A 27,090-nucleotide genomic window follows, 5' to 3' on the forward strand; every position below is an offset into this window, starting at 1 on the left:
TCTCCACTAGCACCATATATCGAAACACTGATATGGTATGATATAATACTGAAATAGTTTTGTTCCAATCAAATTTTGGAACTTCGATACAACTCGAAATTTTGGACCTTGGTAGCCGTAACGTCATTAATATTTATTTTCTTGGTTGGGCTTAAGCCAATTAAATTTTGATGAATTCAAGGATTGTCTCAATGAGTAATCTATAGATATTTCTATTATAATTTTGAGTTTTTTGCACAGGTCAGGCATATTCCTGGCAAAAATAACAAAGAAAATTTCATAGAATTTTGTCTGTTTTGTGGAAATAAAACAAATAGATTTAAGGGCCTTGGTCCAAATTTTTATTATTCACCTGTTATAAATGGGCAAATTGTACTTTTTTGTTTTCTGATATTTATATTTATAAAAGTAATGTGATTAGGAATTGAGAATTTATATCAAATAAGGTCCCATTGTTGAGATGATGGTATCAATTGTTATTTGATTTAATTCAATAACATTGGTGAATTAAGATAAATGGAAAGAGAGGGATTTGAATCCTTGGTAAACAAAAGTCTACGTAGCAGTTCCAATGCTACACCTTGAAAAACTCTGTCATCTCTCCTACATGATCTTATTATTGACTAGAAACCCAGTGAATAGTGAATAACAAGTCATTCATATTATTGCACTACAAGTGCGACTGATCCATTTGTTCATCTGCTGGTTGATCAGGCTGCATGAGTCTGTAGTAGGAAAAGAACTTCCAGTTCATAATTTGTTAAAACGAAAGTCTATGAAATCATAAAATTGATTTATGCATTTGCGTATACATTGCAAGTTGCTTGTGTCTAATTGTCCTGTAGTTTGATTACAAAGAGACGAGTTATACAACAGCTAAGATACAGCTTAGAAACAGTTTATTTTTGCATAAATGGGGGATTGGACTATGAATCTATGAGAAAATACTGGAAACAGTTTTTGAGCATTATTTGAACTGTGTTTTCATTTTATTATTATTCCCAAGTTCATTCAGGATTTGTCATGTTTCCCTTTCAATAACTGTCGCTTGCTGCAAGCAAATATTTCTTTCATCATTCTTAGTTTTGGAGCTAACCTTTTGAGTTGCTTCATTTGATTGCAGGCGTGAACAATCTCAGCTTTTGTCATTCTGCCTCTGGCTATCAGGTAGAAACAAGGGCTAGGATGATCTTTTTTGACCTTGCTATGTCAGAGACTGAGGTTTCTCTTTCAAAGAGAACTGCTTCATGGATTTCTCAATCTGGTGAACCCCATAGAACTCTAAGTAAGGAGCATGTCGGTTTGCTCAGCTGGCCAGAGAATTTGTTCAAGGGGAGAGGAGATCATCAGAATCCTAAAGAATCCGCCAAGCAAACAACTAGTTTATCAGCCCGAGCAATGGAACTAAGCATTTACGGGAGCTTGGTCTGTGAATCTATAAGCCAACACCATTTTTTCTCCTTACAAGTAATAAACAATTTCACAATCAAATTGAATGTTCTTCAATGCAGGCCAATATCCCAAGAAGCCATTGCAGAAATGACCTGTTGGGTTCATCAGTGAATCATTCACTCAGCCTGTCACACCCTAGCATTCCATTGCGATTGGTAAACGATACCAGAACTCTTGTGTCTGTTCAATCAGAGGGCGGTAGCCTCAAAAACAGGCTAGCTCCAACAGGATCCGCTAGCAGATTGGGTGCAGACCCTGCATTACCAATCAGAAACCGGAGGAACCCGGAGGATGGCGAAGATAACTCCAGTGATGAATCAGGAGGTGAGGAAGTCATTGTCAGGATTGATTCCCTCAGTAATCTATCCTTCTGCCAGACATCTGAAACTTCAAATGCTCAAAATAGGTAAAGTATGACAAGTACTTGCTCCTAAATGTTTGTGTGTATTATATATTGTTTACACCTCCAAACACACCTTGTATATCCTTCATAAGAGCAAAATGCACTTTGCTCTCTCCCTAAACTTGAGATCATGAAATAAGTATTTCCAAGTACTTTATCATGTTTGTTGTTCCCTCACTTGTCACCTTAGTCACCGTGATTTACCTTCTTTGTGATGGTCCTGGGGTTGGCTGACTATCGGAGGCGCTGGGGGCGAGCGCTTCGCCTTTTTGCCACTTGTTTGTTGTTCCCTCAAGGAACAGTTCTGACAATGATTTTGCTTTTCTTTAATTGCAAATTTTTTCCTTTCACTTTGATAAACTGTGGGTCTATCTTTCCTGTTATCTTATTATGTACTTGTAATTATTTAATTAATCTATTATTTCAAATGGTTGAATTAAGACAGTGTGATTTGTTTCATCTTAAAATGTTTATTATGTGGCTCTTTAGATTTTGGACGGTCAATGAATGTATTTATCTCTTATAGTCAATGAATATTTTTAATGTAGATAATTACATGGACAAGACATTGAATTTGGAGCTTGCCATTATATATGTATATTTAAAACTATTCTCTCTATTAAGAAGTTTTGGTTAATGTTAATAATATCCTTGTTATTTATTCTCCCCGTCTCCATTTTACTTGTCTATATTCAAGTAATCCGAGCTTAATAGTAGGTTATATTTGTGTTCTTAAATTACCAAACTAAGACTTAACAAGACAAGATTGATTTAGCATTCCTATGAGTATTGCATGGACAAGATTATAGTTAAGAAACCAAAGCGTAGAGACTTGAGTTGTGGACCTGAAAACATATAAATTGGCAGTATTAAAGGGTAGCCTGATGCATGAAATTCTTGATAGTGTGAGGTTTGGGGAAAGTGTTGGATCATATTAAGTTTATTGTGCAATCTTACTCTGTATTGTAAGATGTTTATGCAATTTGAACTTATGATCACAAATTGATAGTGCTAGAAAAGAAAATAAAAAGATAGTAGAGTATTGGAATGCAATGCACATGGCCATGGTTCACCATTTTTCAACATAATAAAAAGCCTTACAAGTGAGCGTTGTACGGTGTTCACTCCAAGTTCTCAAATCAAAATACTCATGTCAAAAGGTGATTGGGTCACCCCAAAGACTCCTCATTATCAGTCTCACAATAAAATAAAGGAAGTAAATCTCGAGCGGCATCTTTAGGTGAGTGAGATTTTATTCTTCAAAGGATTGTTTTCTTTGAGATTCGATTTTTATTTTCATGTGACAATATATCACTTAAGTACTAATTCGACTATGTCCGTGGGGACACATATATGTCAAACATAGAGCCCATCACAATAATACAAGAGAAAAATGACTTAAATATTTATCCATTGCAAAATAATAGTTGGACAAATTAAAAATATATATTTTTGGATTATTTTTATCATTTTTTTATCCGTTCAAAAATCAAGCAAAATGAATTTTCCTTCCCTTCCTTGTCAACCCATGGTCTAGGTCAAATCTTTTGCAGCATTGTTGTGAGGTCACTCGCAAGTGGTCATGAGTTATCGTGAATTCTTTGGAGTAATGAAGTATAGACGTCAAATTATTTGGCTACTTAGGTAGGTGTATGGAAATTGAACGTCAATTTTGTTGTGTGCTAACATGATCTAACATTTTAAGATCAAATTAAATAATTTATAGTTGATTATATAGATATGATATGTTGGGCCCCCCTTGTGGGTGCCCAGTGTGGGTGACTGAGTACACGTGGGGTGTTCAAAATACTTTTGGGGGCTCTGTGTGTACTCAGTAACCCATGCTAGGCGCGACGCCCAAGGGGGTGTCATGTATATAGTGAAATGTTATATTGCACATATATCCATGAGCATTTAATTTTTTTATTTAAGGTTTAGTATTTAAGCTAAAAGAAATAAAAAATTTTAAAAAAATAACAATAAGTGCTCACAAGTTTTATGTAGGTGTATGCAAGATAATAAAACTATCTTTTATCAATCTTATTAAACTAAAAATTATACTTAGTGCTATTTCAAAAGTTAAATTATGTGTTTCGAATGTTACAATAGCCAAAAAGGTATTAATTGAAGGATCTCTTGATCTTGAAATTTAAAAAGAAAAGTTAGTTTATATCATATCATAATTACCTAAATCAAAAGCTTTAAGAATAGCTAGAAGCAAAATAGACTCGTGTAATAAAAAAATATAATAAAAGATAATTTCATTTATTCTAGGTATCTTTTATAATCTGTCTTCAAATTATATAAAAGAGAATAAATTATCAAATACCTAAAGAGAAATGTCTAAAGCATGAAAGATATATAAGTTGATGATGCAATCATCCTTCTAATCATTTGACAATGATAGTTAAGAATCACAAATATAATATATTTGAATATCCTTCATACTAGAGGAATTCTCGAACTATAAAAATACACATAATTTTTGTATAATTTATAAGCTTTATTAGAAAGCCAATAAATAAAATTACTCAATATCATAACTAAATAATAAAATCACATCTCATTATCTAATATATTATTTTCAATGCTATTTCTTTTGCTAAATAGAAATCTGAACACCTTGACCATTGCACCATAATCCTTGAAGTAATTTTTTATATACGAACTGTGTATGTTGATTGAGTAAACACGATTAAATTAGAGTCGTTGTTGCCCACTTACAAAAGAAGCCATGGGCTTGAAGATAAGAATATCTTTCTCTTTAGGGTAATTAGTAAACAGGTAAGATGGATCTTGAATCTCTCTATTCCCTCTTCTCTTCTTTCCTTCCGATTCAATTCACATTTCCATCATCTCAAATAAACACAGGCCATTTGCGTCTTTTGCGCGGGGATCACGGGCTTCCGTCCGTGTGGGGGGACGAGCTACACTCCACTCCGATAGGTTCGACAATCCACGACACAACAGCAAACTCCTTTTCTGACTTACACTTTTCCTCCACGCGTAAATCTCCGACGGGACCCGCGTGAGAGGCGACCGATGCACGGGCTCGGTGCCGATGAACACCACCTACAGCAGACTTCCATTTCCGCCACTAGTTAACTCCCACGTAGAGTCTAAGCAGCGGGTGGGACCCGCAACAGGGTCCATCCAAGCCGGTCGATTTCACTTCTTCACACAGCAAACCCGGAGGTCTCCTTCTCTCTCTCTCTCTCTCTCTCTCCCCCCTCAACTCGGTTCTCGAAATCGACGACTACGAGGTTTCAAAAAGCGGAGCGAGAGGACGAGCGGGGGGCGTCGATTGTCGGAGGAGGAGAAGCAAGACAGGGCGATTTCCAGACTCAGATTCATCATTACGATCCGACCATCGACGAGGTTTTGCGAAGCGATCAAGAGGGCAAGCGGCGCGTCGATTTTTGGAAGAGGAGAAGAAAGAGGGCGATTTTAGTTTCAGATTCATCGTTACGATCCAATCAGCTCCTCCGGAAATCCGATCTTCGATAGTCGCGAAGGATCTACATTTTCTGTTATTTTTTTTGGCTTTTGACCCCCTTCTTGTTTCTCTAACGGTAAAGATCGCGAGCCCTTCTGGTTTAAATCGTGGGTTTTTTTTCTTGTTTTCTTACATTTTCTTGCATGGTATTTTGTGTTGACGAAAATGTTCTCACTTCAGTCTCGGCGTTGACAATTTGTTGGATTTTAGGTTAGGGTTTAAGATAGGGCGTATTAGGCGATTGCGCAGCTATGCTGATCTCAGATGTTGGGATAGTATTTTAGCTTTTTTCTGTTATTGTGCGTGGCTGAGGGACTGCGCCATAGCGGATGAACGCATGAAGGCGGTGGTTCACGAAGTTGAAGTTGAGGATGGTGGTGGGGAGGTTGGGTTGCAGGCATTGGTCGAGCACGAGGAGGAAGATGATGAATTAGAACTCAGCCTTTCACTGACCCATCGGGAATGGAATGTAGGGTTTACAAGTAGTGGGCCTGCAAGAAACAGATCAGCATCGTCAGAGCAAGGTTCTGGGAGCTCCCATGATGTCAAGAGGTCAGGACGTGTCAGGCAATTGGATATTGGAGAATGGGAGAAGAATTGTGGAGAGGTGGGTGACTCTAAAGAAAGTTTGATAGAGATGGGAGCAACATTGGACAAGGATAAGGATGCCCAGCACAAGTGGCCTAAAGTCTTTTCTGACCAACAGCAATATTTTTAGCGCCTCGTCTCTTTCCACGCACATATTTCAAGATTCTTTTCGTTCTTGCTGATCAAAATACCATTTTAATGCTTGTTGAATTTTTGGTTTGAAGTATGTGCTGGTCTAGTTTTGGCCTATTAAATTTTTTTTCCAACTTGAATTTTGTTACTTATTGGCTATTGCAATGGTTATATTACTTCATCATAATTTGCTGGTCATGTGATTGATATAGAAACAACATAGCTCCTTACAGTTGCTACCATGATTATGCAGTTGCAATGAATATGCATTAGGGTTTACTATAGAAACATTTGATTTGTTTGGAAATGGATTGATAGAGTTTAAACCAGCTACCTTCGGGTGTTTATTTGTATGCCCAGTTATATTTGTCATGTCTACATGATGGGTTGTCTACAACTACAGTCTACTTTTTTAGCAATATCATGTTTGGATTTGTTGTCATAATGTTTATTGCCTTGTGTTGTTGTTATACTCCAACTTTTAATTCTTCAAACATGGTTTCCTTTTCACTCCCTCCCTGATATTCTTTTCTTTGCTCAGTGAAGTGCCTACCTCTTCTACTGAACCAGTTGTACCAGCATCTGCTATTGATTTTATGACACTAAGTTCATCATATCAACCTGAAGAAATGAAAGGTCAGAGCTCCAGCACTCTACCAGATGATGGAAATAACAAATCCGATGGTGGGGTTGCTTATGGGGATATCTCAGGTACTAGAAATACTGAGGATGTGGAGTTCAGGATGGATCTTTCGGATGATCTACTGCATCTGGTATGTCTTGGAATTTCTTTTGATATGTTTCTTTAGTAATCATTTACTTGAAGCCTTGAACTTGCATTCATTATAAGTGGGATATGCTTTGCAGGTGTTCTCTTTCCTAGGACAAAAAGATTTGTGTAGAGCTGGGTCTACATGTAGGCAGTGGTTGGTAGCTAGCACAAATGAAAATTTTTGGAGGTGCCTAAAGTTTGAAAATACAAGGATCTCCATACAGAACTGTATGACTTCTTCTTGTCTTCTTGCTTGTCATGTTTATCTCTATTAACTGAAAAATGATATTGGCAAATATTAGCTTCTATAAATATCATTTACCTTTTTTAGCAAAGTACACTTTTATGGACTATTTTTTCTCTGATATGTTAATACCCAAAGGCGAATCAAATTCAACCCAAAATGCCGTTGCTAGGAGGTCTCTCTAATATTTAAGCATGCCTGTAGGACTTGCCTTTGTAATGTGAGACTAAAAAGAGGAATTGTGTTCTCTTCTCTCTTCCTCCTACCCTCTTTAGCATGTACTCTCGGCCCCAACATAGCTAGCAGTGGAGCTATCTCTAATATTGTGTTAAAGCCTAAAGAACAACCGATCTAATCCCAAATGTCAAGATACTTAGATAATAGTCCCTTTGATACTTAAACATGCTCATGAAGGCCTCAAATAACAATCTGAGACTAATGTAGCATCAATTGCATGTAATTGGTTGTTTCCCTTTGTCAAAAAAAAAAAACATGGTTCCATTGCAAGAACAGGTTCAACAGAAGTAGAATCAAAAGTAGATCCACATGCTGATCCAATTAAAGAACTAATGGATCCAAACAAGAACTTGATTTTACTGTCTCAAAATCTAAGATTAGGATAAAGGCTTAACCAACTATTATTTCTACAACTACTACACCTACTGTTTAGGGATATATCCCTAGCCGAATACCTGACCGTAGACCCCCTTTATATTTCCATAGGCTACACCATTCTCCATAGATTATGCCATTATTGTCCAATGAGGCAGTTGGGATGAACTGGATCAAAGAAGGGTTGGGTTCGAAGAGGTCAGCCCCAACATCATCTCCATTTCGGCTTAGGGAAAGCATGCAATTGGGTCTCTTTTATTTAATCTATTTTGTTGAAACCAAAAAAAAAAACAAAAAAAAAAAATTCAACCATACATCGTTTTCCCTTCACTTTCTCTATGTTTTTCCATTTCACTACTTTCTTAGTGACAATACTTCCTATTCCTAAGCTTTACCTACAGTAAATTGAAACCAATGAGTATCTATAATTTGAAAAGAAAAACCTGAGAATGTCAAAACTGATCTTAGTAATTTCCTAAAATCAAATAAATACTACTTCCTTGCTACCAACTTATGCTATATGCTGCCCTTCTATCAAACACATTTTCTATCTCCTGATCATAGAATGTGACAATTACTTGTATGGGCTTCCTTCAGTTAAGTTCCCTGCTTGAACTTGGGGTTCATTTAATTCCTTTGTTTTGGTAGAATGTTGGACGCCTGTCTCATCACACTGGTGGCTAAATCATAATAAAGAGATTATTTCCTTAGCATTGTTATCAACAGTACCATGTTATCAAATTTAATAGTTTTTCATGTATATGTGTGTCATTTTATGAACTTCAATTATTATTTTCTTAGAAGGGGAGTCTTAACGCAACGGTAAAGTTGTTGCTTTGTGACCTAAAGGTCATGGATTTGAATCCTGGAAACAGCCTTTTGCAAAAAACAGGTTAAGACTGCATACAATAGATCCTTCCCTAGAACCCGTATGGCGGGAGTTTCGTGCACCGGGCTACCCTTTTTTTTAACATTGTATGTTATTGGTTATTGTGACTCCACACTACTTTTGCAATAAAAATCTGCTTTGTAATAAAAGAAACAATGGTTATATCATATTTTATCATACGATAGTATTATATATCATCATCATAGCGTATTGATCTCAACTACTTGGGATGGTCTACATAGATCCTATCCCTCCATTGACTGTTGTGCAAGGTTATCTCAATTAGTAATATTGGGATCCATTAGATTATGTGGTATTACGTTAACTGGAGTGTGTTTAGATTTTCCAATCTTATTTAGTGAGACAGTTGTTAAACCATGGTGCATTAAGCAATTATAAGCTTAGGAAAGTTTCAAGCCCATTTGTATGGCTCATTGGCCCACTTTCCTGCTCTCTTTTCAAGTTAATTTGTAGAACAGTTTTTCATAGAAAATTCCAAACTTCATCAGTGAGGGAGCCACTGAAGGAAAGATGAGTCAAATTTCACATTTCATACAAGGGAGGATAGGTAAAATGCAAAACTAAAAGCAGCCAGAAGCCTAGAAACTTTTCTTTTTTCTCTATATGAAGAAGCTTCAGGTAGAAAAACCTCAATCTGAGGCTATTTGATATTGCCATACTTAACCATTTAACATGTTTTTGGATAGGATAGAATTAAGTCACACAAAAGAAAGTGATGTTGGTGCAGCGGGACCTGCAAGAGGGGAGGAGTGAATTGCCTACAAAATAATAACTACCCTCCTCGTACTTTCAACTCAAAAATTAGCAACAATAAAATAAAAAATAACAGAAAAGAAGGAAAAGGAACTCAGCAATTGACTTGGTTACAACCAATAAGGTTGTTAATCCAAGGCGGTTGAACGATGCACTAAAAGTCTCCTTCTCTGAAGGCGGAGAAGCCTTTTACACACTTAGAGAGCTCAAGAGTTACTAGGAATTGATTACAGAGTTGAATGATTAATTTCCTAGCTCCAGGGGCCTTTATATAGCTTTTGGAAAACCTATCTCGAATGTTGAGGGCGCATCCAAAGGGATTGAGGGTGCCTCCAAGGTGGATAAACGGATAAAGTTTTATCCGCTTGCCAACGATCACAAAGACTGGGTTGAGGGTGCCTTCAACCTGCATGGTATAAATAGCTTCCAGTTTCTCTTTTTCTTCTTCTTCCGAAGCTCCGATCGCTTGGGTGATTTCGGCCAGCCGAAATAGGGCTCACCCGAACCCAATTTCCGACCTTCTCCTCGAGCAGGCTTCCGCTCCGGCTTCTCATCCCTCGAACGCCACGTACGTTCTTCTTGTCCACCGATGTACTCTTCCGCAGCTCTTTCGTCCTTCGGACGCACCGAGCCCGTCGGCTCCCTTCCCGTGTCGTCCTTCTCGCTAGTTGCGTCTTCCGCTCGATTTCCTGCGCTACTAAGCTCCTGCACACTTAGACATAGGGATTAAAACCAAACAGAATCTAACCTAACTTAGTTGATCACATCAAAACAACCATGGGGTTCAACAAGTGAATGGTCTGCAAGAGGATTCTTCCATTACATTGGTTTTGTTTCTAATTCCAGATTTCAGTCTTGTGCGAGATCACTACTTGTTGACTCTAAATAATTCCTCATAAATCAAATGATATTCCAACTATTTACTTCATATTGAATGTTACTTTGCTTACCAACTGCTAATGTATGATTTTGTTGCAGTTATTTCTATTTGTGATCATTACCCTAATGCTACTGAACTGAGTATGAATGGCACACCAAATTCTGATGCCCTTGTCATTCATGCAATGAATTCTCTGAGGTTTATTTACAGCTCTCTTTGACTTTGGCTCAATTTTTATTTATTTAATCATTGCTAGCCCTTATATGTTGGTTTGTCATAATTCACAGGGGACTTCAAACCTTAATCTTGGACAAGGGGCATTTTAGTGATGTTTTTTTTCATACATTGACGAGCTGTCCTGCATTAACTAGTTTGAAAATTTCTGATTCATCGATTGGCAATGGTATTCAAGATGTAACTGTATACCATGAAAATTTACACAACTTGCAGATGATAAAATGTAGAGTTCTCCGAGTTATTATCAGGTGATTGTAGTGCCAATTGGTTGTTTGTTTTGCTCTGACCATATTGTAATGTGTAATCTAATTACTTTGCACAACATGAGTGCTTGGCAGATGTCCTCAGCTACAAACTTTGTCTCTAAAGCGCAGCAGCATGGCCCATGCTTTGCTTACTTGCCCACAATTAAATGTGCTGGATTTATCATCCTGCCACAAATTATCAGATACTACAATTCGAACTGCTGCTATGTCATGCCCTTTATTGGCATCAATAGACATGTCATCTTGCTCTAGTGTCACTGATGAAACCATACGCGACATAGCTTCCACATGTCCAAACATATGCATGTTTGATGCTTCAAACTGTCCAAATATTTCATTAGAGGTTAGTTTCAAATGCCATGGTATTTTGTTGCGATACTCCAACGTCATATCTCATATGCACGTAAGAGTATGTGTTTGGACTTTTCAGGCTGTGAGATTCCCAAAGTTAATGGATTTAAGGCTTGAAAGCTGTGAGGGTATAGTATCTGCTTCTATGACTGCAATATCATACAGTGTGATGTTAGAGGTTAGAGACATACAACAATTTTTCCTCAGTGTGTTTCCTTGATTTTGTCAATTTTCTGACCTTGAGATATTGCAGTCATTGAAGCTCGATAACTGCAGCATGCTTACTGCCATGACACTTGATATGCCAAAGCTGCAGACTATAAGTCTCGTTCACCTGCGCAAGTAAAAGTTTCTTTATTTTCTCTTTTCCTCTTTGATTGTGTTGTTTCTTCTCTATAACTAAAACTAAATCGCACATGTATTAGATTTGTTTATTTAGATTTGCGGAGTCCTGTGCTCAAGCAGATCAAAATTTCTAGGTGTTCAGCACTTCAAGACATAAGTATCACTTCAAATGTTCTTCAGGTCTGCTTTCTCTTATGTGAAGCTAGAATTTATTTTTCTATTATAGAATAAAATGCTATTGAAGTGAAATATGATTTTGAAAGTATGACCCTGATTCTTGTTCATGCAGAAACTGGTGTTGCAAAAACAGGAAAGTTTGGCTTATTTGTCTCTGCAATGCCAAAGCTTGCTAGAACTGGACCTTAGCAATTGTGATTCTTTGACAGATTCTCTTGAAGTTTTCAATAGTGAGGGAGGTTGCCCCAAGTTGAGATCATTAATTCTTGACAATTGCCAGGTCTGTTGTTTAGTTATATCAGTTTGTGATAATTAATTCTTGACAATTGTCAGTTCTGTTTTTACTTCGATGTAGCATATAACAATATTGAATTTCCATGAACACATGTTTCCTAAGCATGCATCATGTTATAGACATTGTTTTACTGAAATAGATGCTATTTTAGGTTCAGTATATTATTTCAATCATAAGTAACAAGCAGAATAGACACTACAATTGATTAGTTAATCACATAAATATTCTGTGTAGTTCTCAAATGTAGAGTGAACACTACAATTATATTTTAGTATGTATGCATATGCCATCATTATTAAGTTATTATTTGACATTAATTGTATTTGTTAAACTGGAGTTCAGGTATTTGTTGAGAACTTGGTAAAAGCAATCCAGAAAGATGCCATAGTTAACAAGATGTAAATGAAATGTAAGTTTGGTTAAAATATTTAGTTTACTTCCACATGGGATATTATACTAGAAGCTAGTATGTAGAAGTGCTATATACGTGGATGTCATTGTTCAGTTTTCTATTACCATTTTTGCTGGCATGGTCCACCCATAGTCCCAAACGTTTTTTTGAGGGTTCTTTCATCCCAAGTAATTAGTCTACAGAATGAGCTCTACCCCACTTCAACATGGAGCTAAGTTTGTATGCTTGAGTTATCTCAGACCTAAGAGCACTTGTTAATGGCCTAAGATGCCTAAGTTCAAGTATTCTTGAGTTATGAGGCCTGAAAGGGTTTGTATTCTTGAGCTCTAGCCCATTTCGAGTTGGTAATTTTGATGTCAGTGCTGGGTGTCCTTGGTGTAAGTTATTTGCCAAGATATAATGCTAATGATGAGAGTGTAAATACAATAAATTCAAGGATTGAAATGAGAACAAATTTAGAACTAAAAGTTTTAAATTAAGGGAACTAAAAATAGATATGTGAAATGTCATTTCAATAACAAGAACTGATGGAATATTTAAGATAGATGGTCATGAAATTCCTATAAGAGTTGTAGATATGTAAGTGTTGTATCTCAAGGAAAATGATAAAGATGCAACTAACAGTATATAGAATCAGCCTACCAATTTCACCTTGTGAGTATTTCATGAAACATGGTACATGATGATTGTGTGCCCCTAGCATAGATCAGAATATAAAGATGGAGGTGTTGAACAACTAAAAGGATAAAATAAAGAAATACTAATACCTGAGAATAATTAATTGATTCAATCACAATAGAAGAAGTTGAATCAATTATCATGGAAGTTGCAAAGAATAGAGGGAAAACAAACAACAATCAATTAATGAAATAAAAAAATATTCAAATTAATTTGAACATTACTAGTAATGTAGCCTTGCATAGGGCTTAATGGCATAGTAATGTGAGGATGAAAGTTGTTGTAAGAAGTGTTGCACAGGAAATCTTGTACTGTGTCGAGCATAACTGTCGAAACATTTTGCTCCGATAAATTACCAAAATTCCATACTGCTCAGCCTCAAGACAATATCTCCTATGCCGTATCAATCATGTCGACGAGCATTATTTCATGTGAACACTTGATGACATGCTAAAATTTGAGATAATGTTCTTTTTTTTTTTTACTTTGTGTTCATATAAGATAATCTCAAAATTGTAGCAAACATTGAACTATATAGTTGTTTAATTTTTTCTTTTTTGTCTTCATCTCTTTCCTCCGTTCACCTCTAATTTATTACCAACATCATACATCAACAGTATCCTTCTAGTCAAGGACCAAAATACCGGCACGGTTCGAGATTTCTAACCTTGCTGCAGGTACTTATACATGATCCAATAATAACAACATTATCAACATCTTATACTACAAGCTGTTAGTACCAACTATTTTGGACTTTGGATATAAAAGGCTATATCACTAACAACACTTAGGCTTCTTACTTAAGAAGACCCAATTCATTATCATGCATAATTCATGATGTTATTATTGATATATGGTAATCTAGCCGTTATGTTGAGCATTTCGTTTTGGCATGTTTGAAAGGCTTGATTCAGTTCATGACTTTCATTTCTGAAATCTTTATTTATTCACCTTTCAAACTCTGGTAGTTATCTGAAGTGATTTAATTTGAAGTTTTAGATGCATATTATCCGTTTTCATCCATCATAACTATGACTAGAGTTTTTATTTTTTATTTTTTGATGTTATGTTGTAAATTATGCTGAAAAATAATTGTATTGTTTATGCCTTTATTCTTTGATGGTTTCATTTTGTCCAGAGCTTAATTATAATCAATATCAAAAGTTATACTCTAGTCTCTCTATCCTTGGATGGGTGTCGTGCCATCACTACCCTTGAACTGTCATGTCCAAATCTTCAAGAACTAAATCTTGATGGTTGTGATCACCTTAAAAAAGCTTCATTTAGCCCGGTATGTGGCCATTATTGACTCAATCATTTATGTTCTTATAATAACTTTTATCAAGTTTTCTACTAACAGGGAATTTTCTTTGTCATTAGATCATTTTTAGCAAAATATTTCAGGTTTACTATTGTAATTTCCAGTTAATTTTTCCTTTTTGTGTAGCTTATTGAAGTTTTTGAATTTTTTTTTGTATGTTTAAATGATACATTTTCTATACTGTATTGTATATATGTAAACTAAAAGTTAAATAAGACCGTGTTCTTTTTATGAAGAGAGTATAATATCTTTTGAGGGAAATTTTTCAGATCCATGAATTTAAATCATTAATAGAGTAAATTCTCGGCTCTATTAAAATTCAATTTTGAACATCCTTGAGGGAGAGCTGTTAATGATAGATTGATTATTTTGATATCTATTTTGGTGTTGTTAATTAAATCTTGTAACTCATATTCTGAACAATTGCATAGTTAGGCGGCTGTTAAAATCTTGCAGCGATGACAATTTTATCAATACATTGTTGGAAACTAATGCTGATTAATTGTTCTGGTAATTTATTTGGGCTTGTTGATGAAATATCATAGTTATTTAAGGTGTTAGGCGCCCAAAAGCGCATAGGTGCTATGGGGCCTGAGGCGCATAGCGCAAGGTGAGACGCATGTCTTTACCAAAGTAATGCACTCTGGGTATAAAGTTTTACAATTCAAACTTATATAAAGAATTTCTGCCAAAATATTTCATTAACAAAACTATAATCCATAAAATATTAAACAATAATGTTAATATAAAATTCAATAACAAATAAATATGTTATGCACATAATTCAAATTTTTTTAAAAAGAACTTCAAATATCTAAATCTTCATCATCTTTCTCAATCATATCATTATCATTATCACTAGATGTTTCATATTTGTATAAGATTTATGGGTTCCATCAAGACTGATTTCTTCCTCTTCGACAAGGCACACGCTTAAGGCACAAGAGGCTACTCCTTATGCCTAGGCACAAAAGGCTACGGCTTATGCCTAGGCACAGCAGGCGAGTGCCTTTAATAACTATGTGAAATATTAAACTTATTTGAGCAGTTGTGTGGTTATTAATTGCTTAAATCTGCATGGTTGACTTTCTTAAGGCAATATCTGTTGGGAACTGACTCTAATGCTTTTTCCTTGTTACACATGTGCTTGATGTGTTCTACCTAGCTGTTATTACCAAAAAAAAAAAAACTGTTTTCAGTTTGATGCTTTGCAACTTTGGCTGATTGCCACCAATTACTTTTCTGAAATTTTCAGTAAATATGGTTTTTTTAGTGTAAAACGGTTTTTAAGTATCTTTTGAGCAAATTCAGTCATCTTATATATGTCCACGACAACTCCTTTCATATGCCTTGATATCAATCGTGACTGTTGTTTAGGTTGGCCTTGAGTTGCTTGATTTGGGTATCTGTCCACGATTAAGTGTTCTGCAGATTGAAGCGCCAAGCATGCAAGTGTTAGAGCTTAAGGGATGTGGCATACTGTCTGAGGCTTATATTAGTTGTTCTTGTTTGAAGTCCTTGGATGCTTCCTTCTGCAGGTTATTTACTGTCATCTCTTCTCTGGGAATGTGTTTTATTTTCTTTTAGATGAACTTGTGAACTTTTGTCTGTTTTGCAGGAACTTAAGTGATGAATCATTGTCTAGAACAGCTAGATCTTGCCTGCAGATTGGATCTTTGGTCCTTTCATCATGCCAATCTGTTGCATTTGATGGGCTATCTTCCTTGCATTTGCTTCGACATCTGGTTCTACTGGATCTGTCCTATACCTTTGTGACAGACTTACAACCTGTTTTTGACAATTGTTTTAAGTTGGCGGTAAGTTTATATTTTTGTTTTCTCTTGAGCTTGTATCTTCTTTATTTGGATTCATATTTGTGATTTTGATCTGAGCTGTTGGCATTCATTCATGCTGGTTTCCTTGAATATAGTTGATAAAAGTTCAAATTGGTGACATGTATCATAGTAGTTAAATTATGCACCATCTGAGATTTACTCTAAGCTGTATTATGTGCAAGATGTATCAGATTAAGTGGAGAATGATATAAATTGTTTCAGATAAAACAAATGTTTGAATATCTAAGATTTTTTTACATGTATATTTTATATTTCCCCTCAATTAGGGTTATGCTTATAAATCCAGTTATATGCTTGGAAAAAAATGATACTGTTTTATTGAGCTTTGGGATTTTAACATGCAGGTCTTAAGGCTCTCTGCGTGCAAGTACCTCACAGATTCCTCCTTGGGTGCCCTGTATAAGGAGAGTGCACTTCCAGCCCTATGCAAATTAGATCTGTCATACTCATCTGTTGTGCAGCTTGATATACTAAATATTCTCGCTCAATGTACGAATTTGGCTCATCTGAATTTGAATGGCTGTGCAAATATGCATCAACTTGTCTGGAACAGAAGTTATTGCAATTTATCTCAAAAATCTGTCAATGTCTGTTCACCTTCCCCATTGAAAGACAATGAGAAGGATGTCTACCTGGAGACTGGCCATCTGCTTGAAATTTTGAACTGCACCGGTTGTCCAAACATTACAAAAGCCCTTATTTCTTCAAGTGCCAATTGTTTTTATTTATCAAAAATAAACCTTAATTTATCTATAAATCTGAAGGAGGTAGATTTGGCATGTGGAAGCCTTTGTATGCTAAACATAAGGTAATACTCATCCTGAATAGTTTCCACTAGCAGTAGGCTTTTGCGCTCTCTCTCTTTCTACCTTACACACTGTGCACCTTTTGTTTAGCTATTGTAATTCCCTGGAGTTCTTGAGGCTCAAGTGTCCAAGGCTAAACAATCTCTGGCTTCTGGTAAATGACTGCTTGTGATTATGAATTTGCTAGTAATATTTCTTCAATTATCAAAAACTCTGTTGTATTTTCCTTTAAACTTCCTGTCCTCATCTCAGCTATATTATATTTTTGCAAAGAAGCATGATATTTTGAGGGAGGAATTTTTTTAGTTTTTTGTTTTGGAAAATATCGTCATATTTCCAATGAGAGGTAAACTGAGTTTATGAATTTCTGATGGCATTTAACAATATTGAAACTTGGGGGACATTTTGCACAGAAAGGTGGGAGGGAGTGTGAACTTTCCCTTGTATTTTATGTGCTTTTTTTTTTTGCCACACTATTTTGTTCTAGTTAGTTGTTATGTTTTTGTATTTTAATTTTTTTTTTCCTCTAATGCCAATATTCCAAAAGATATATCTTGTGTAAAATTCAATTTGGCCATTTATTAAGGTAACATGGGATTTTGTTAAACAAGATGCTCTATATCCTTGCATTATTGTTAAGAATCAATTTTACAAATGCCTTCATGAAAATTGGTATTATATGCTTCTTTTTCACAATTTGTCACTTCAGTCTTGTTCTGATTTATTTTTAACCACAGGCTTGCAGCATGCTAGCTGAAGAAGAGTTAGAAACTGCCATTTCTGAGTGTCCCACACTGGAAATTATGAACATCGACTCTTGTCCTAAGGTTAGATATCATATCTACATCTTGCTAGATTATTGGATATCAGATTTAGTTATTTACAACATGCAATATTTTTTTCATTGGCTCAATTTACAAATAGAAAATGACATTTGATAAAGTTATACATTTCCGGTCATATAAGCAGGATCTTGTGATTTGGTACATTTTCATAAGCACCACTATATTGATTGGATTGCCCTAGTAAAATAAGCCAATCATCGGACCTGTAATAGTGAGATGCCTTTGGCAGCGGTAGGCTAAAACGAAATGCAATTATGGTGTGCGACACAATATGCAGTGTTATCCTTGAAAATCTTGTACAACATTCATCGTGTTTTCTGTGGCAGATACGTGCTAAGGATTTGACCAAATGGCATGCGATATGCCCGAGTCTCAAACGAATACAAAGCTGCGTATAGAAGCTGTTTTCCAGCAGGCAATCCTTCGAGTGCAGCTATAGGAGCAGCCACTTTGTGCCCCCTTTTTTTTAAGATGTACATAATTTGAATGTGTTGTTTTTCGCTATTTGAGGCTATCTGGTGCAGATGCACACTATCATGTTTGCTTTGTAGCTTCACTCTACTGATCTTTCATCTTTTTTCTATTTTTTCATTGTAAAGAGGGAGGTAGGGAGAATAATATGTAGCAATACGGTGAAAAGTTATAGTTCGTAGACACAATTGGAGAACCTTGTGAAAACTGAAACAGACAGAAAGCTTGCCCTGGAAAATAAAACAATAATGCAGTTCCCTGCATGATGTTTCATTGACAAGCATCATAGTCCAGCTCTATACATGAAATACAGTTCAAATGTCTGATGATGCCTGTCGTATTTTATTTCAATGACTAATATTTTCAATATTTAATGCGATACAAGATTATGATTCAAGGTATTATTTAATAGAAAAGCACAAGTTTTTTTTTACAAGGCTTTCAAAAAAATGAATTCAGTTTTTTTTAAATAAAGATATTTTAAAGAATCTGTAACGTAAATATGCCATTAGTATCTGTAATTTTTTAGGGTCTGGAGTACGGGTGCAGATGAATTGAATTGAGTAGACTAGTATGAAAGTATTAATATTGCAGTTTGAATTTGAAAAATACATGTGATATTTAAATTTGATTCAAAGTTCTAAAATATAAATGATTATAGCTCAAGGTCGATTTGAAATGAAATTTGAGCTCTCTAGATTTTGATTCGAGCAGAATTAAACCGTATATGGAAATGAATTAAATTTGAATTATTCAAACCAAAGTATATTTATACTAAAATTATAAAAATAAATAAATAGAGTTGAGTACGAATATGGCTATAAAGTGATTGATGAATAATTAAATAAAATATTAAAAAATTATTGAACGTATTAAAATTCCACTCGAATTTCATAATTTTAAATATTTTTTTAATCACCAAGGCAAATTGGGCTTAACAGACAACCCAACGTCACCTGTTTTTTCAAACTTTCTAAGTGTAACGTGCGTAGGTGAGATTTGAAACCAAGACCATCTCTTTTATCTACATATATTGTTTGTATCTATAATTCGTCATCAAGCTGCCGTAGCACATACATCATTCACAAACAGATGGTTAATTTTCACATCTAGATATCTAACACATTTAGATACATCCCTAATTTTCACATTTTGATCCCTAATACATCTACGAGTAAACTACTTGTAAACGAATGTTCCAATCGAACAGATAAAAATGCATCACTCGCCTGAAGCTTTGAGGTTCATTCATTTACAGAAAACTTTTACATGCTATGGCTTTTGAAAGCTCCCTAGGTAAAACTAATTAATTGGTCATGCTACGAAAACATGTACTCGATTTCCAAACTGAAACCCTACTTAGGAAACAAACTCACTCAAAAAAGTGCTTCCAACTTGGTAATCTCCGTGTCCGAAACCGCAGGCTTGTCACTTTGGTAGCTTGGGTCCATATAAGCATCTGCAATTGCCTTCCCTTGATCTAGCACCTTGGATGGTACAGTTTGCAAGAGGCTGCAGAGAGATACTATATACCGTCAGAAAATTATGTGACTGTTTCGTCTATTCTATTCTTTCTTATGTTCTGGAAAACAGGAGACTTTATCTCAGGGTGGTTGATGTAATTAAAATAGATCGCATTAGTTTTGAATTACTAGACACTAACATGATGATGATGATGTAGGAGTGGTTAACATTAGTTATGAAGAACTTACTACTTAAAATAGACGATTAAACGGATCAAGTTTCAAGCCACAAGTTGTTTCGGGAATAGTTCTACTAAATCGGAAGAAAATATGTGCTTAGCAATTTAACATTACTAAATATAATAAATTCTTCAGTACCTGTCCAAGGATCCCAAAACAATGTCAAGTTTTCCCTTCATGGATTCAGTGGAAGCTCTGGGATCATTTCTTATTGCATTCAACAAAAGCGAGTCAAGATCCTCTAAGGCCCTGTAAATGAATAAAGTAAATCGATTTATAAACCCAAATGCTTTAATCTAGATACATATCTAGAAGACAAATTTAACCTTAGGCATTGCTCAACAGCATCGGAGGCTGCTTTTCCATTACCATCTTCAGTTGCATATTGTGCCACCTATAATTTCCAAGATCATGTACAATGCTAGAAGGAATCAACCTCATTAAAATTGCAAGGTAAAACCCTCAAAATGGGAAATTTTAGACCAAAACTACTCTGACAACATCGAAAGGCAGTCAGAAACTACTAGCTGCAGCAAGTTTGAGCCCAGAGAATATTAATTTTTCCCTTTCTTTCAGAAACCAAGTCATTCAAATCTCATCTAAAATTTCCGCAGTTAACAAGGCTGGCAAAGCAAATAGTTCTGAGAGGCATATATTTGAAGGAGTTATCTAATAAATAAAGGTTGTTCATTTGATCCAAACTGAACTGGACTGTGTTGAACTGAAATTGCTTTTAGAAAGCCAAACAGAACGATAATTCTACTGAGACAGTAGTTTATCTGATCAGTTTGGTTTAAACAGCATTACTCTAAAAAGGATTCTGGTTACTATTTTTATTTGGTGCAAACAAATATTTAAACAACTAATGTATAAATACTTATCAAAAGCCAATCCAATCAAAATTGAAACTGAAATTCCTTAAATTGAAGTGAACTTTTTTTTTCATGAAACCAAAGTAAATTGAAAAGCTTGATTTAACCTGACTCGGAATTTTGGTTTGAATTATGAACTGCATAACAGACACCCATAATAAATAAAAAAATCATAACATAAATACTTACGGCTCGGATGTTAATGCGTAGAGAAGCTGCTGGGCCAGAACGCAACAAAGATCGACTTATGTCATAATTTGGCTGCTTGCTATCCAAGAATTTCTCTGTGTAGCAGAATAAGGAATTGCTCATCAAAAAAGATAATTTAAGAGCCTCCTGTATTCTTACTCCAAAAAAGAACAGTAGGGAGATTGTATGCTATAACAGTCTTTATCATCCATACTAACTTGCATGCCACTTCAAGGGTGATTGAGAAAGTAAGCAACAATCTCATGTCAGCCTCCACTTCTGCTACTCATCCTCTCTAGTCAATCCCCTGCCCTCTTTGTCACTCATCCTCTTTGCCCTATCCACCTCCACTGCCACTTCCCTCTCATCTTCATTGCCCCCACTGCCCCCTCGTCCTCTGTCCCAAGATTGGGTGGCCCTAGTAGAGCTCTGGGAATAAGAAGATAACAACGAGGTTGGAGCAAACACTTAAAGGGTTTGAGATCATCACAAAGAAGCGTGAGAGGATGTGATGGTTGACCAAGCAGAAGCAAAGGAAGCACCAGAAACATTTTAGTTATCACAGCCAAATGACATCAAATAATCTATTTTTCCTGTAACTTTTTTCTCCAACAAAGGAAGGGACCCCTAAATGCAGAAATAGCTACAAGTTCCTTGTTTTATTGTATAGAGCAAGGAATGGTGATAACTCAAATAGAACGACCCGTGTGACCCGTGTGCAACTAGATAATTCACATAGTAGAGAGATGGTTTCATTGAGTTCCTGCAATTCATTTAAAAGCTATATCGATATAATTAAGATGTTTTAGTAATTTCTAGCAATGGCATTAGGGTAAGCAATTGAGTTCCACTAAGTAGTGTAAGAAGATCAATTGGAGAAGTTACCCAAGTCCTCAAATTGTGCTCGACTCAGTAGAACAGCAGGAACATACGATTCCAACGGATCCAACTTCTTCCTAGTGTCATTCCCAAATTGAATCAGTGTCAACCACAAGCAGAGAGCAACAACACCTCACATGAAGGTTCAATTCTATTCTCTTTTCCATTTGATCGAATAAAGAACTGGTATTGATTCCACAACGATGAAATTTCTAAATAAAATCGACGTCAAAGAATCTCTAGGAAGAGATTAGCTTACCGCTTCAGGTACTTATCGAAGGGATTTGCCGCATCAGCGCCTACGGATGAAGAAAAAAAAAGGAGATTAGCAGCTGTCGATTTCGGCTGAAGAAGCAGTGAGAGGAGAACGTGGCGGAGGATCACGTTTGGAGTGGGCGGAGAAGCCGCCGAGGAGGAAGAGAAGCGCGATCGAGGCGGCCCGCCTGGTGGACGTAGGGGCATCTCGAGGGAGTGGCGGAGGGAGCGGCAATGAACACTTCGCCCAGAAGTGCCGCCTCCTGGTGGAGTCGTCTCCGGTCGTGAGATGTGCGGCGGCGACAGAGGGAGAAGTGAGCACAGTGGACGACGCCATGGCGGACAGAAAACGAGCGACGGCTGGCCTTATCGCTCCCGGATTTTGGTAACACGATATTCATCGGAAAGTAACGGACGTTATATTAAATAAAATGGCAATGATAATATCAATTTAGCGCCTAATATCTCTCTCTACATAAATTTATCCTTGTCAGAGATGAAATGGATTTGAAAATCTGGAGCTGTAACTGATAATTTTAAAACTGCGAGAGGTAAACTAAAAGGTTTGAAAACATTTGGGTGGTCCGAGTGAAATTTCCTCCTGAAAATAACAGATTCCGGTATATATTATGTAGAACGATTTTTCTGATATACCAAACCGCTACAAATCAAGTGGCGGAGAAAGCGCCGGTGAGAAGATAAAACGGGGACCAAGACGAGATTGATGGCCAACAGCGCAGGCTGGCCTCGAAATTTTGAGATTTGATCTTCTGATGGCCGCCGCCGGTGCCCCAGCTCTTCTCACCGTCGTCTCTCATCATCTCTTCTCAGTGCCACGTCTCTCTCTCCCTCTCTCCCTCTCATTCTTAACCATCCAGTGTGTTGTATGAGGTTATAACAATCGTTGGTGTCAATCCGCAGGTGCTTCTATCTCAAAATCCTGCAGCTTGACGCGCTTCTCCTCATCCGGAGCTTCGCCACTCACTTCTTCCTTCACGCCTGGCTTAGCTACTGGTAATCGACCCTTGACTTACAAAGATTTGAACTTTTTTTTTTTTTTTGGAGTTTCCGATGATGAATGGCACTGCCACTTCGATCCAGTGAGTGTTGCCAAAACTGAAGGTTTCAGTGTCCTTTGTTGTCCACACATTCCAAGCCCGGGCAATTACAAGTCGTAGTTTCAAAAGTACTTCTTTATCCCTAAATGAAAGATTGCTCGATTTTCTCTCTTTTTATGGTATTTATAGAGATTGTGAAAAACCAATTTTCATGCAGATTCCACCCTTGTACCTCATTGCAGAAACAATTTTAAATGTTTTGTAGAGCTTGCTTATGTAATGGCCTTCTACTCAGGTTCAGTAGTTCCACTTAAGCAGCATAACAATACCATTTTCTTCTGTTGTTATTGTTTGCTACTTTGTGGAAAAGGTAGTGTCTCTATTTCTCTTGTTGTCTGACTTTAGCTCTTTCTAGCCAATATTATTTGTCATCTCACATTGCCTATCAAGCTCAATTCTTTATCAACTGTGGTGCTGTTTCTGCTTCAGAAATGGTGCATTGTTCAATGCTCCTAGTCAAGTCCTGTAATTGATCTTCCATTTTGGTGAATGTGATTCTTAATGTTTCCTCCTTTTTTCTTCAATGGAATAATGTACTGTTTGAGTGATCAATGTTTCTTTATCAAACTTCTCAAATTATGGCTTCCACAAGCCTGTCATTATGTTGTTGGCATAAATAAATTGGATGCTTAACATAAGCACAGAGTTCAAAAGATCTGATGGTTTACACAAGTAGCTTAGTTCAATAAATCCAATGCCTTACACATTTAGAAAAGTTTCATAAATCTGATGCAATATTTAATAAATCATATAATTCTTGTTAAAACTGATATGGGTGAGTGATAGTGATAGTGACAATAGTGATAATAAATTACTGACCAAAAGGGGGGCATCAGCGAACTCACTTTATTGTGTGTCGATATAACTCACTTTATTTCACCCTATGCTTAACAGAATGAGATACTACTGTGATATGTCCTGTGCATTCTTTTTTGTCTCAAAGAATATCCTGCTATAAGTATTAAGACTGAATGCTGAATGTCTTGGTTAACCATCTTCATTAATAAGGTTCGATGTTTAGAGATACACAAGCTGACCTTTTGTCAAATAATCACCTTTTCTGAATGAAATAAAGGAAAATATCTGTTTTTATGAAGTTCCTCAAACGGTGAGTTTATTAAGTGAATGTTCCATGTTTGAGGATCTAACTTTCCTAATCCTACTAATTGCCGAAATCATAGAGAGTAGAGGAAGGATCTTCCACAATACTCAATAGCTACTATATATATACCATGTCATTATTTTGAGTTAGATTCTGGATGGTTATAGTTCTTTGCTGAGTAAACTCAAATGTGCTCTCCTGAAAGGCATACATCGGAAAAGGAGATGATGGATAATTATCTAATTTGTTGATTTTTTCTCTTTTTCAGCATATTTTTCAAGCAATGCTGCTTCTTTCTTCTCATGAATCGATAGATTTCTGTCTTAATGATCGCATCCCTTGCTTTAGCAATAGTATTCAAATTAGGCTCTGTAACCTAAATATTCTTCGCGATTTTCTGTCAGACACATTACCTTATGATCCTAAAATTTGAAAGAATTTTACATGCAGCATTTTGGATTACATCCAACAGAAGGAAGATTAATGAGCAAGAAAAATCTATTTCCATAAGGTGTGAGCAGCGAACCAAGGAGAATACTGGATTGAATGTATGGCTGGGTCGGTTTGCTATGGTCGGTTTTGCAACAGCTATAACTGTCGAAATATCAACAGGGAAAGGACTTCTAGAGGTATGAGACGGGATATCTTCGTGTCTATTAAACCGAGTCTGATTTCAATAATATTGTTTAAGGTCATTAGATTTATAGTTGCTAAATTGGAACTCGTGTGTGCTTAGAAATTTTAGGTGTTCTGTTTTTGTATACATTGTTATTTATAGTTCCAAACTGATAGTTAAAACCCCTTGGATGATTTTCTTATGCTACCATGTACCTTTTTCGACTTTTTCCCCCCTTCAACTCGTGTTGCCCGGCGTTACAAAATACCAATAACTAGCTTTGCTTTGCAGAATTTTGGGTTTACAGCACCAATTCCAACTCTAGCACTGGCTGCAACAGCATTAGTTGGAGTTCTTTCTGCATTCTTCATCTTTCAGTCAGCCTCTCGAGATTAATCGCCGTCTTGTTTAAAGTTCATTGACATTCATGCAAGCTGTATTGCTAATGTTACTGGACAAGCTCTATAAGAAGTCTATACATTTGTGTTCCCGTTCATTCTTTGAATTTCAATCAGTTTGGTTTCGACGCATATGTGGAGCATGCGAGAAGTTTAACCTCATCACCGTGAAAGTATCGATGAACATCGACTGATCTACACTGCATTGTTGCGAAGCTACTTTATGGTCCTGCAGACATGATTGACTCGCTCGGTCGTTGAACACTTCAAGTTCATTTGCTTCTTGGTGAGAAACTTTTTTTTTAATAATTCAGATATCCGAGTTTCTCTCGATTAATCCTAGAGGTAGACAGTTTTCTTCCCTAGTTTGTCGCACAATTTATACAAAGATCTAACTTTTATAACATTCGTCTCTATCAGAATTCTTGGTGAGAATCCTAGCTTCCGACCATGAGAAGAGGAGATAGAAGAACCAAATGAGGCCTCACTATCGTGGAGCAAGTATTTAGAGGAACAAATAAAATGATAATTTGAATCATAATAAAGATGAATATTCTAAAAATCTGCCTCCAAGTATGTATAAATTGTATTATGAATGTATCCATAAGCGAATCAGGAAGATCATCGATCTTTAAGATTTATCATAAAATTGGAAGGGATTATAAAAAAACACTTTAAATATGGAAGGCGGCAATGATTTAGTTAATTAACAAGATAGGAGGCAAGATCTCCTGGACCATTTTTTGTGGTCCAGGAGATGTGTCACTCATATTTGCGGTTGGATCATGATTGCGATCCGGTTGTAAATGGTTACGATCCCTTCTTGGGTTTATCGTCTCCAACAGGTTATAGTTTTTATTCAGAGCGGGTGGTCGGAGGTCGCTCGGAGAACACCCTCGCTCGGCGCCCAGTAACCTGGCCACTTATCTACCACGGGAGGCCTTCGGGCGACCTTCGGTCGCCCGCTCCGAACAAAAACTATAACTTGTTGGGGACGATGAATCCAGGAAGGGATCGTAACCATTTGCGGTCAGATCGCGACCGTGATCCGACCACAAATACGAGTGGCACATCCTCTGGACCACAAAAAAAATGGTCCAGCAGATATGTGCTCACAAGATAGAGCTCTAACTTTAACATGCTATTGTTAGCTCTTCAGGACGTAGCACAGACGGTGGACACATGACATTTCTAATGTAATGATTAGGGATCAATTTTCAAAAACTGATGATCTGGGTTTATCCCATCATGTGTTTAATGTCTGTTGATCCTGTCCGAGCGCTGAGTCGATGGATACTGGGGACGTGGCACTCTTCGCTGTCTTCGACTGGTGATGTAGATCTCCGGCGAACCTGCAAAGAAGCCGAGCCGGGAGGGGTTTCCCGACGACGACCCTCCGACGCTCAAGTCAGGCAGTGAAGAAGAAGAGAAACGAAGTAACGCTACTGTGGCTACAGTAATGAGAATTACATACCTCCGTCGAAGTCTGGGGGTCCTTATATAGGACCCCGGGGAGGCGCGGGCACGCTTCTCGATGCGTGCATGCTTCCCCAAACATAGCTCAGTAGGGTTGTGTCAAAAAAGCATGTCTAACGTCATTCCGCAATCGTCCGAGCATATCCCGGATGCGACGGTGGAAACTTCCCTTGTACGATA

At 36.7% G+C, this 27,090-nt stretch overlaps 4 protein-coding genes across 8 annotated transcripts in view; 3 read left to right on the forward strand and 1 right to left on the reverse strand.

The window, feature by feature from the left end:
* The window catches only part of LOC121971879 (sodium/hydrogen exchanger 8-like), a 163,312-nt gene extending 161,280 nt beyond the window's left edge, over nt 1-2,032 (forward strand). For both annotated transcript variants that reach the window (XM_042523369.1, XM_042523368.1), the window contains exons 22-23: nt 1,124-1,425; nt 1,512-2,032. In XM_042523369.1, the coding sequence (XP_042379303.1) occupies nt 1,124-1,425; nt 1,512-1,862 (653 nt within the window). In that variant the 3' untranslated portion in view covers nt 1,863-2,032. The remainder of the gene's footprint in view (nt 1-1,123; nt 1,426-1,511) is intronic.
* Nucleotides 2,033-5,049: 3,017 nt separating this feature from the next.
* Nucleotides 5,050-18,582, forward strand: LOC121971881 (F-box/LRR-repeat protein 15-like). 2 transcript variants are annotated; one of them, XM_042523375.1, is made up of 17 exons: nt 5,052-5,427; nt 6,613-6,844; nt 6,939-7,071; nt 10,341-10,440; nt 10,530-10,727; nt 10,818-11,088; nt 11,176-11,274; nt 11,350-11,438; nt 11,522-11,621; nt 11,731-11,898; nt 14,142-14,294; nt 15,702-15,862; nt 15,943-16,141; nt 16,525-16,988; nt 17,077-17,140; nt 17,724-17,813; nt 18,158-18,582. In XM_042523375.1, exons 2-17 carry the CDS (start codon nt 6,668-6,670, stop codon nt 18,227-18,229), a joined length of 2,538 nt encoding a protein of 845 aa, XP_042379309.1. In that variant the 5' UTR covers nt 5,052-5,427; nt 6,613-6,667; the 3' UTR covers nt 18,230-18,582. The 2 variants fall into 2 exon arrangements, with proteins under 2 accessions (XP_042379310.1, XP_042379309.1); XM_042523376.1 differs by lacking the exon at nt 14,142-14,294 and having other exon boundaries at nt 5,050-5,427.
* A 903-nt stretch (nt 18,583-19,485) lies between these two features.
* Nucleotides 19,486-22,592, reverse strand: LOC121971882. Its single transcript, XM_042523377.1, has 7 exons — nt 22,330-22,592; nt 22,205-22,244; nt 21,952-22,022; nt 21,067-21,161; nt 20,332-20,399; nt 20,144-20,254; nt 19,486-19,814 (listed from the first exon to the last, which is right to left on the reverse strand). Exons 1-7 carry the CDS (start codon nt 22,535-22,537, stop codon nt 19,679-19,681), a joined length of 729 nt encoding a protein of 242 aa, XP_042379311.1. The 5' UTR covers nt 22,538-22,592; the 3' UTR covers nt 19,486-19,678.
* A 294-nt stretch (nt 22,593-22,886) lies between these two features.
* On the forward strand, nt 22,887-26,029 carry LOC121971883 (stress enhanced protein 1, chloroplastic-like). 3 transcript variants are annotated; one of them, XR_006109272.1, is made up of 7 exons: nt 22,887-23,037; nt 23,122-23,214; nt 23,302-23,386; nt 23,476-23,553; nt 24,871-25,049; nt 25,328-25,720; nt 25,855-26,027. XR_006109272.1 is itself a non-coding variant. In XM_042523378.1 (4 exons), the coding sequence occupies exons 1-4, from the start codon at nt 22,974-22,976 to the stop codon at nt 25,430-25,432; spliced, it is 441 nt and encodes a 146-aa protein (XP_042379312.1). In that variant the 5' UTR covers nt 22,887-22,973; the 3' UTR covers nt 25,433-25,532. The 3 variants fall into 3 exon arrangements, 1 of the variants encoding a protein (XP_042379312.1); XR_006109271.1 differs by having other exon boundaries at nt 23,302-23,553; nt 25,855-26,029; XM_042523378.1 differs by lacking the exons at nt 23,302-23,386; nt 23,476-23,553; nt 25,855-26,027 and having other exon boundaries at nt 25,328-25,532.
* The last annotated feature ends 1,061 nt before the right edge of the window (nt 26,030-27,090 follow it).

Source organism: Zingiber officinale, chromosome 4A (assembly GCF_018446385.1).
Source record: "Zingiber officinale cultivar Zhangliang chromosome 4A, Zo_v1.1, whole genome shotgun sequence".
In the NCBI taxonomy this organism is placed as follows: domain Eukaryota; kingdom Viridiplantae; phylum Streptophyta; class Magnoliopsida; order Zingiberales; family Zingiberaceae; genus Zingiber; species Zingiber officinale.

Coding starts and splice junctions, on each gene's coding strand:
- LOC121971881 (XM_042523375.1), top strand. CDS start 6,668: ATGACACTAAGTTCATCATATCAACCTGAAGAAATGAAAGGTCAGAGC. Junction 11,439..11,521: donor AGTCTCGTTCACCTGCGCAA/GTAAAAGTTTCT, acceptor CACATGTATTAG/ATTTGTTTATTTAGATTTGC. Junction 14,295..15,701: donor AAAAAGCTTCATTTAGCCCG/GTATGTGGCCAT, acceptor ACTGTTGTTTAG/GTTGGCCTTGAGTTGCTTGA.
- LOC121971882 (XM_042523377.1), bottom strand. CDS start 22,537: ATGGCGTCGTCCACTGTGCTCACTTCTCCCTCTGTCGCCGCCGCACAT. Junction 22,023..22,204: donor TTCGATAAGTACCTGAAGCG/GTAAGCTAATCT, acceptor GAATGACACTAG/GAAGAAGTTGGATCCGTTGG. Junction 20,400..21,066: donor TACGCATTAACATCCGAGCC/GTAAGTATTTAT, acceptor TGGAAATTATAG/GTGGCACAATATGCAACTGA.
- LOC121971883 (XM_042523378.1), top strand. CDS start 22,974: ATGGCCGCCGCCGGTGCCCCAGCTCTTCTCACCGTCGTCTCTCATCAT. Junction 23,038..23,121: donor TCATCTCTTCTCAGTGCCAC/GTCTCTCTCTCC, acceptor GTCAATCCGCAG/GTGCTTCTATCTCAAAATCC. Junction 23,215..24,870: donor CACGCCTGGCTTAGCTACTG/GTAATCGACCCT, acceptor TTTTACATGCAG/CATTTTGGATTACATCCAAC.